The sequence below is a fragment of the Tamandua tetradactyla genome, chromosome 9 (genome assembly GCF_023851605.1).
Source record: "Tamandua tetradactyla isolate mTamTet1 chromosome 9, mTamTet1.pri, whole genome shotgun sequence".
Taxonomy (NCBI): Eukaryota; Metazoa; Chordata; class Mammalia; order Pilosa; family Myrmecophagidae; genus Tamandua; species Tamandua tetradactyla.
In genome coordinates, this window is record NC_135335.1 from 22,421,751 (window position 1) to 22,431,745 (window position 9,995).

At 35.1% G+C, this 9,995-nt stretch overlaps 1 protein-coding gene across 1 annotated transcript; it reads right to left on the reverse strand.

Moving 5' to 3' along the window:
* Positions 1 to 525: 525 nt before the first annotated feature.
* On the reverse strand, positions 526 to 3,484 carry LOC143645611 (olfactory receptor 8H1-like). The gene is made up of 2 exons (XM_077114876.1): positions 3,439 to 3,484; positions 526 to 1,463 (listed from the first exon to the last, which is right to left on the reverse strand). Exons 1-2 carry the CDS (start codon positions 3,482 to 3,484, stop codon positions 526 to 528), a joined length of 984 nt encoding a protein of 327 aa, XP_076970991.1.
* Positions 3,485 to 9,995: the final 6,511 nt, after the last annotated feature.

The window sequence follows — 9,995 nt, forward strand, 5'->3', positions numbered from 1 at the left end:
ATATCATCTGTAAAATTATGAATTAAGAATTATTTATCTTGAGCAGTTTAGGAAACTAGATTTAAACTTTCAGTAAATTAATAAGGGATATACAGTCAAAAAGCTGACATTTCTGGGATCTAAACTCTAGATTTTTTAATTCAAGTGGCACTTTTAAGACTGTGCAATATATCTTCTCTACAGAATAAATGGAATGACTTCTAACAGAGCTCTCCATGATAAAATTCTCTGAAATTGGAATATACATGGGATTCCTGGGATACGATTTCAAGGATAACATCATGTTTATTGCTCAGTAGTTACCCTTGAAAACACATGTATATTTAAACCACAGGATTAATATGTATTTCATGTCTTCTATATACTATGTAGATTTCTAAAAACATATTCTTGGAAAGTTCCAGATGCTATGTTTTCAAATAAAGGATTCCGAAAAACAGATCCAAACTAATTAAAGGGTGCTACTGTATTTAGAGAATAAATATCCAAATAAGAAAAAAAAAATGTTCAGCAATACTGCCATTCCTAATGCCTGGAACCGTCTCTCTTCTGCATAACTCTAATGAGAGCATTTTTCACCTCTTTGTTCCTAAGACTATAAATAAGTGGGTTCAGCATGGGAATCACCACAGTATAAAACACAGAAGCTACTTGATCCTTTCCCAAGGAGTAGGACTGCTTTGGTTTCAGATAAGTAAAAATTGTAGTGCCATAAAAGATAGTGACTCCCAAGAGGTGGGAGGCACAAGTAGAGAAGGCTTTGCGCTTTCCAGAAGTGGAATTGATTTTCAGGATGGTAGACAGAATGGAACCATAGGACACACAAATTGTGCTAAGAGACACCATTACATTGAAAGTACCAACAATGAATATCATAATTTCAGTGTCATGAGTGTCAGTACAAGACAAGGCTAAAATTGGGATTATGTCACAAAAAAAGTGATAAATTACATTGGATTTACAGAAATGCATACTGCTCATGTAAAGAACAGTAACTAATACTTCAATAAAGCCCATCAGGTAGGTCCCAGTGATGAGCACACAGCAGAGCCTTCTGGACATAACAATAGGGTAATGAAGAGGATTACAGATAGCTACATAGCGGTCATAGGCCATTGAAGACAGAAGGAAAAATTCAGTGCCACAGCAGAAGATGAAAAAAGACAACTGGGTGAAGCAGCACTTGAATGAAATATACTTGTTGGAAGTCAGTAAGTTCTCTAAGGTTTTAGGAGTGATGACCGTTGAGTAACTGATGTCAAGGAATGAGAGATGACTGAGGAAAAAATACATGGGAGTGTGAAGTGAGAGGTCCAGGTGAATTATCAGTATCATCCCTGCATTCCCCAGCAGAGTAATCAGGTATATCAGGAGAAATAACATGATGAGGATCTGCCGAATCTCTTCATTGTCTGTCAATCCCATAAGGATGAAGCCAAGCAAGTTTGTGTTATTCATAGTTCCTATAGTAATCAATTGTTGTAAATTGCTGGGAAATCAAAGGTGGTACTTGACACCTCAAAACTGTTTTTGTTTATAGAAATAATTTTACACCTTAAAAAGATTAGTTTAGTAGTAGTTTAGTAGTTGTAATAGCTATAATTTCATAATAAAGAGTAGTTTGCAAAATATATCTGAAAAAAGACTTGGACTGCAAAAAAATAAAGTACAAATCAACGTTTGGATATTACATAATATAAGCTCATATATTTATACTGCATAATTTGAATGAACATGACTTTGTTTTAAATGCTAATCTTCATTTACACATTTATCTATAGGAAAACATTATATCACAGTTATTATTATTACTCATTTACTAGGTGACAAAATATACATATTTACTCAATGATTAAAAGAGCAGGAAAAGTTAAATACTATTTATAAAACAAACAATGATAGTATTAATGCATCATTTACCTTGCTTTTATATTCAGTATTGTTTAGTACAAATGACAGATAAGAGTAAAACCTTAGGAGCATTAACATTATAGATTACAATACTATTAATTTTCTGATTAAGAATTTTATTTTAAAATTTTATTCCAAAATTATATTATCAAAATATGTGTATTGCTTGATGTCTGTGATTTGTCAACTCTATATTTGTTTTGCCACAAATCCTGGCATTACTTAATTATGGCCAAATAATATGTACATGTATAGACATATTATTCTAACAATATTCCCATTTTTTAGATTAATTGAAATTCTGCAACCTTGAAAGTAATACTTACTAGAAGTCAAGTGGATGAAGAACTTCTTCCAGCACAAGCTGTCTGGAAATTTGTCAAATTCAAGTTTTTCTTATAGATAAAATATGCACATCATTTAAGGAGCCTATAATTTTGTAATCTAATATTTATTTTGAGTTAATTTATATTTCATTTTTTGTGCATGAACTTTTAATTTTTAAGTAACAGAAATCAACCCAAAATTTTTGTTTGCATCCTCTTCAAATTGAAAGTACAACTGGAAATTTTCTCACAGTATACCTAGAAATATTGTGCACATATGCAGAGGAGAGCATCCCTCACATTTCACCTTAAGGTTACAGCACCTTTATATTGAGGATTGCTGATAATGCAACTAGTTGAGCCAGTATCCAGGGAAGATTTATTGGCATGATGCCAAGATAAAAGTTCAACAGTCAAGGCACTCATGTTAGGTTTGAAAAAGAGAGTTGCCTTCACTAGAAACCACATACTGTAGAACAGCATTTTTAGTATTCTTTTGTGATCCCCTAATATGTAACTGGATAAAAGAGGAGGCATTTATAGAAAAATAGTTTAGTATCTGTTTGAAAGTCTAGATTGTTCATCACAAAGGATGAACTAGTTCATTTCTCAGAATGAATCATTCCTATATTTAAAAGCAAGACCCTATCCTGAGATTAGAATTTTTCATCACGTAAGATTTACATCAGAATTCAAAGAAATGAATGTAAATTTTTCACAAATGTTATTCTTCAGATGTATTTTCTTTCAAGCACTTTCATTATATATGACTTATTGAATACTTGTACATATGGGTTTATATTGATTTGATCATGCTGAATTTTCAGTATTATCAAGATTTTATTATTAAATATTTATAATCACCTTGACCTTTCTCATAATAGACTCTTATAAAACCCACAATTTCATGTACTTTGCATTGATTTGTAAAGCATAAATAACTTCTTTTTAGGATTATGTACCAGATGATAAATGAACATTTTTGAGGCATGACAAGTAAATATGGAAGAATTTTCCAATCAGGTATGAGACTGTCAAATAATTCATCAACACAGCAGATGCAGTGTTCTAGTCAGCCACATCAATGCTTGTGAAATTTGTTTTATTATCTAGTGTGCTGACAAAGTATGAGAGAATAAATTAAAACTTTATGTTGAGATGAGTAAAACTTTTATAATCGTTTGAAGGGCTAAAAACTTACTTTTCCTATAAACTACCAGGTGAAAGGCAGCCTTGTGAATCTTCATTGATTCACAATAATGAAATCAAATTCCATGTAGATTTTGAAGTAGCTCCTACAAGAAAAGCTGTTTATACTGCAGAATTTCAGGTGAGAATTTGGTCATATGGCTCAAGGAATTATCATATACTATACTGTATATTTGATGAAAAGTGCCTGAACAATTCTTCAATTAAACAAAATTAAATGATACTGAGAAAAGAATATTTGGAGATTAAAAAGCCTGCAATAATTTACTTCACAATTGGTGACCTGAGTGTCTAAGATTTTCTATGTCATTCCCACTTCAGTAATCTCCTTACTCCTTGAAAAATCACCATTCGTAGTTTTTCTTCCCATTTTTGAAACTAATTTTTATAGTCATTAAATATGCTTTCAAATAATGTTAATAATAGAATAAATTATAATTTACAAAACATTTTATGACTAATTTTTTTCTGAATCATTATTGCTGGAAATCTAATATATCATGTCTAATAATAAAGTAATTATGTCAGAAGATCAAACATAAGAAACAGAAAAGAAAAAACTTATTTATACCATATTTCAACAAACTTAAAACTTTACTCCTCGCAGTTAATAAATGCTGTATTTTCTAGAATATTATATTCATTATTTAAATTCTCTCCTTTGTATGTCTTTTGAAGCTTTAAGGAATTTTGAAAAATTCTAAAATATTGCTTCTACTGTTATTCTTACTCTCATTCAAATTTCTGGAATACAGTGGTCCAATTTTTCAAATTTTACTCTTTTATTCAGTAGTATTTATATCCATATATTTGCAGTTATATAGTTTTATATCCATTTACTATTCATAAATTTCTTACAGACATTTTGTACTTGGGTCTTATATTTTAATATAATAAGTTACAGGGCCTTTAATTGCTGCATTTAGGCCACTCACATTTTTTGGTGATATATTAACAAATTGTACAATTAGGATGATGATATGCTATGTTAATATATTACAATGTAATCATATAGCTGTTCATTCATCATTTCAATTGATTTTTTAATATTCTCATTACACCAAAACAGTAAAAATAAGAATAAAAAATGAAATAAAATTAAAAAAGAATTCCCAAAATATCCCATCCAATCTTCAAGTCCCCTATTGTTTATTTATTTTTTGTCCTTTTTTTCTTACTCATCTGTCCATATGCTGGATAAAGAGAATGTCAGTTCAAGGTTCTCACAATCACATGAAAACACCTTAAAATCTCTACAGTTATTCAATCAACTTCAAGAATCGAGGCCATTGGATGACATTTCAACAGTATCAGTTACTTCCCTTTAGCTACTCCAATACACCAAAAATTGAAAAAGGATATATATATATATATATTTGCATAAAATAATCTTCAGATTGAATCAGAATTGATTCAATTCTCTTTTAAATTTCCCAGTCACTGAAACTTTATTTTGTTTCATTTCACTTCCCACTTTAGGTCAAGAAGACTTTCTCACTTCCACAATGCTGGGGAGATTTACATCCCTGGGTCTTATGTCCCACATAGTGGGGGAGGGCAGTGAGTTCAGCTACAGAGTTGGCTTAGAGAGAGGCCACATATGAGCAACAAAAGAGGTTCTCAAGGGTAACCCAGGCATAATCATAAGTAGACTAAGCTTCCCCCTTTCCTTAAAGGCATAAGTTTCATAAGGACAAGCCACAAGTTTGAGGGCTTGGTCCTATCAAATTAGCAGTTCCCAATGCTTGAAAAGTTATCAGGTCTTTCCCAGATGGGGAAGTTTAATATTTCCACCTTTTTCACTTGTTTCTCAAGAGTACTTTGCAAGTACTTTCTAATCTTCTGCCCTGATTACTCTGGGATGTGTCAGGGAATCACACCAACCTTTGCGAACCAACAAGATCTCACTCCGTATTCCAGGTTTCATGCAATTATGTTATTTGAATAAGCTGGCCATACAAGTTATGTTTGATAGTGTGTTACTGAAAATAAACATTTTGCAATAAATAAACATCTTTTTGTTTATTTTTACACAGAAATTGAAGTTCTAAAATACTGACAATATCATCCTTTACACTTCAGTTTGATTTACCTTAGCCCTACCCAGATCTGCTTCATTCAAATCTCTAATTGAAGTTTGATCATTTTCCAATGTTTCCAAAAACAGCTGCATGGAGCAGTGCTGAATTTCTTAACTGCAGAATTCTACCTCTGAGTCTCAGGGATCACACAAATACCCAGAGTTCCAGGGAATGACCAGGTTATACTCAAGGAGCTCAGCATCTCAGAATTTCAAAATAACAGGTACCACTCCAGAATATACATAACTGTTGTTTAAGAGTTTGCAACCTAGAAGAATTTACAATAGGCCTTCAACTGGTAACCTGTTCTCTTACATTCAATTCTCAGAGTTTTCATATTATACTTAGTCCATATTTTTGAGGTTTCATAATATTTGTCATTTTGTTTCTAACTCATTTTACTCAATTTACTGTCCTCAATGTCCATTCACCTCCTTACTTGCCTCACAATTTCATTCCCTCTTGCAGCCACTCAGTTGTCCATTGTATGCATACGTCACAGCTTCTCCCTTCATTCCTAATCCCTGGTACCCTTAGGCCACCTCCATCCATTGCAAATCACCTAAACTACCACTATAAACACCAGTGGACAAGAGTCCATTTTTATCCCTCTCTCAGTTCCTTCGAGGATACAGCTAACTAGAGGGTTGCAGAACCATATGGCAAACCCAGCCCTCACCTGCTGTGATGTCAACACACTGACCTCCAGAGGGGTTGCACCACTTTACTTTATTACCCACAGTGACTGGGAACATCTCTCTCTCCACATTTTCTCCATCACTTATATCACTCTGTTCATTTTTTAAATAGTTGTTTTCACACACCATACAACCCAACCTAAGCATTACATCAGTGTTCCCAGTGTTATCACATGCCATACTTCACCCTCACAATCTATATGATTTCTTCTCCAAAAAATCCCATACCCCTCCACATATACCACACTTATTGACATTTAGCTTTGGCATGCTGCGTTTGTCACATTCAATGGAAGAGTATCACAATGTCACTGCTAATTATGGACCTTAGTTTGCATTGATTGTATTTTACCCCACATAGGATTCCAGATTCAACACCTTGCAATGTTAATTGTCATTTGTTCTTCCTCATACGAAAACATTCTTATATTTAAATTTAATCACTATCATACTTCACTGTAAGAATCACTAAGTTATGACATCCCAGTATTTATCCTCTATCTTTATTTCTGGTGTCATATATGGCCTCAGTCTTCCTTCCTCAACCATTCTCACACTCGGCTTTGTTCTGTGTACTTACAATATGGAGCTACCTTCAGATAGCAGGTCCTATCCATTTGTGGATCTTTACACAGCCTTGTTGGACATTCTTTCCTCCTTTTGCCTCAAATGCCAATCTCTACCTTCTTTCTAACTATTAATAAACTGTGTTCTCAGCTTTAACTCTCAAAGTTCACTCATTAATGTGAGTTCATATTAGTAATACCAGGGAGTAGTTGTGATTTTGTTTCAGGCTAATTTCACTCAGCAAAATGTCCTCAAGTTTCTTCCATGTTATTACAAGTTTCATGACCTAATTCTGTCTTGCAGCTGTGTAATATTCCACTATACATTTGTTTAGACATTTTCCCATTGATCAACATTGGGATATTTCCAACTCTTGACAATCATGAATAATGTCACTATAAACATTGGTATGCAAATGTCTGTTTCTGTTCTTGCTTTCACTTCCTTTCTATACCTAGCAATGGGGTTGCTGGAACATATGGTAATTCTGTACTTAGCTTCCTAAGAAACCATGAATCTGCTTTCCAGAATGGCTGTACCTTTCTACATTCACAGCAACAGTTGATGAGTTTGCTTCTTTCTCCATATCCTCTCCAAGAAAACAATTCTGTTTTCTGCTTTATTTATTTCTTTTTTTTAATAATTGCCATTCTGTTTGGTGTGAGATGATATCTCATTGTGGTTTTGATTTGCATATCTCTAATAGCTAGTGAAGCTGAGCATCTTTTCATATGCTTTTGAGATATTTGCAATTCCTCTTCAGAAAACTGTCTGCCTCTGTTTTTTGCCCATTTATATATTGAATTGCTTGTCTTTTTGTTATTGTGTTGTTGAAACTCTTTATATTGTAGGAGGCAGCATCCCTCTCTTTCTGGTTTAGCTGTGCTCTCTGTGGAGTATCCCCAAGACCCCTCTCCTTTCAGTCAAATGAGATAAGACACATTTCTGGGATAGAAACCCCCTCCCCTAGCCTTCAGGAACTAGTGAAAATGCAAGTAAGCAAGGTAAGACATTGCTGGGGTGGGGTCCCCCCAATGTTTCACCTCTGGGTCATCCTAAACTTAAATTTGCCAATTGTTTACCTTGTCTTTAACATGTCATACAGTCTACAAAAGCTAAGGTTGCCTTTTGTTTGGGGCTCAGACTTTAAGAGGCTACTCAGCTGAGACGTATGTCAATAGAAAATAAAACCTGCTTTCTGAAACTATGGATCCTTAGTCAGCCTGTTCTAAGTTTGCGGACTCATTCCTGGTTTTTGTGCTACATTTCTGGGGGCTCATCTGGGATATGGGGCAAGGTGTATTTTCACCCCTTTCACCCATGGTGGTGATGGTGCCCTGACCTGACACCCAATGGAATCCAGTGCCGGCAGTGGGGCATTTCCCTGTTTCTTGGATTCCTGACCTCCCCAGATGGGGTGGATCAGGGACAGTTTCTGGAAGCAGGTTCTGGGAGCACCACCCATCTGTCTGGTAAGCACTGTGGTGCATCAATTTCAGCCCACTCATAAAAAACTAGGGAGTCCTGAGTGGAAGGGGAGCCTGATCAACTCCCAGAGGCTACTAAATACCAGACTCCATTTGGAGGACTAGGGGAAGCAGAAGTATTCAGGGTCAGTTCTGGGAAGGGCAGAGCAGGGGGGTTGTTGGAGTGTGTGTGTGTGTGTGTGTGTGTGTGTGTGTGTATAATTGTGTGAATGAAAGGAAGTCCTGGGCTACGCACCTGGCCATTAATGAACTTGGATTCTGCAAGTTTGTGGCAATTCTCATATGCCTCAGGGTGAGCAACCCTGAAAGGGAGGGCTGGCTTGGGGTTTAGGTGCACAATGTCCTCATGGGGGAGCAACCAGGCTGAAGGAAGTGATAGTTTATTCAAAACCCTTTGCTGTTTGTCTGTAAGCCCTCCCACTAATCATTGGTGCCACAGATGTGAGAAGGAAAGTCAGTAAAACACTGTTGAAATGCATGATTTCTAATTCTAAAAAGCTTCTACTAATGACTTGGGGATGAAACTAACCGTGATTGACTTAGGAAACTGTATGAATTAAAGTGGACCACTTTTAGGAATAAGAAAAAAAATAAATTTTCTTGTATTACAGCTTATCATTACCCTGTCTTATAAATTAAATTTTACCCATTTCAGAGTAAAAGGAAAACATTTATACAAGGTCTTAAAATAGATCTCATAAAAATAATCTGTTCTATTGATTTACAGATTCAATGCAATACCAATCAAAATCCCAACAACTTATTTTTCAGAAATAGAAAAACCAATAAGCAAATTTATCTGGAAGGGCAGGGTGCCCCGAATTGCTAAAAACATCTTGAGGAAAAAAAACGAAGCTGGAGGTCTCGCGCTGCCTGACTTTAAGGCATACTATGAAGCCACAGTGGTCAAAACAGCATGGTATTGGCATAAAGATAGATATATCGACCAATGGAATCGAATAGAGTGCTCAGATATAGACCCTCTCATCTATGGACATTTGATCTTTGATAAGGCAGTCAAGCCAACTCACCTGGGACAGAGCAGTCTCTTCAATAAATGGTGCCTAGAGAACTGGATATCCATATGCAAAAGAATGAAAAAAGACCCATCTCTCACACCCTATACAAAAGTTAACTCAAAATGGATCAAAGATCTAAACATTAGGTCTAAGACCATAAAACAGATAGAGGAAAATGTTGGGAGATATCTTATGGATCTTACAACTGGAGGTGGTTTTATGGACCTTAAACCTAAAGCAAGAACACTGAAGAAGGAAATAAATAAATGGGAGCTCCTCAAAATTAAACACTTTTGTGCATCAGAGAACTTCATCAAGAAAGTAGAAAGACAGCCTACACAATGGGAGACAATATTTGGAAACGACATATCAGATAAAGGTCTAGTATCCAGAATTTATAAAGAGATTATTCAACTCAACAACAAAAAGACAGCCAACCCAATTACAAAATGGGAAAAAGACTTAAACAGACACCTACCAGAAGAAGAATTACGGATGGCCAAGAGGCACATGAAGAGATGCTCAATGTCCCTGGCCATTAGAGAAATGCAAATCAAAACCACAATGAGATATCATCTCACACCCACCAGAATGGCCATTATCAACAAAACAGAAAATGACAAGTGCTGGAGAGGATGCGGAGAAAGAGGCACACTTATTCACTGTTGGTGGGAATGTCAAAGGGTACAACCACTGT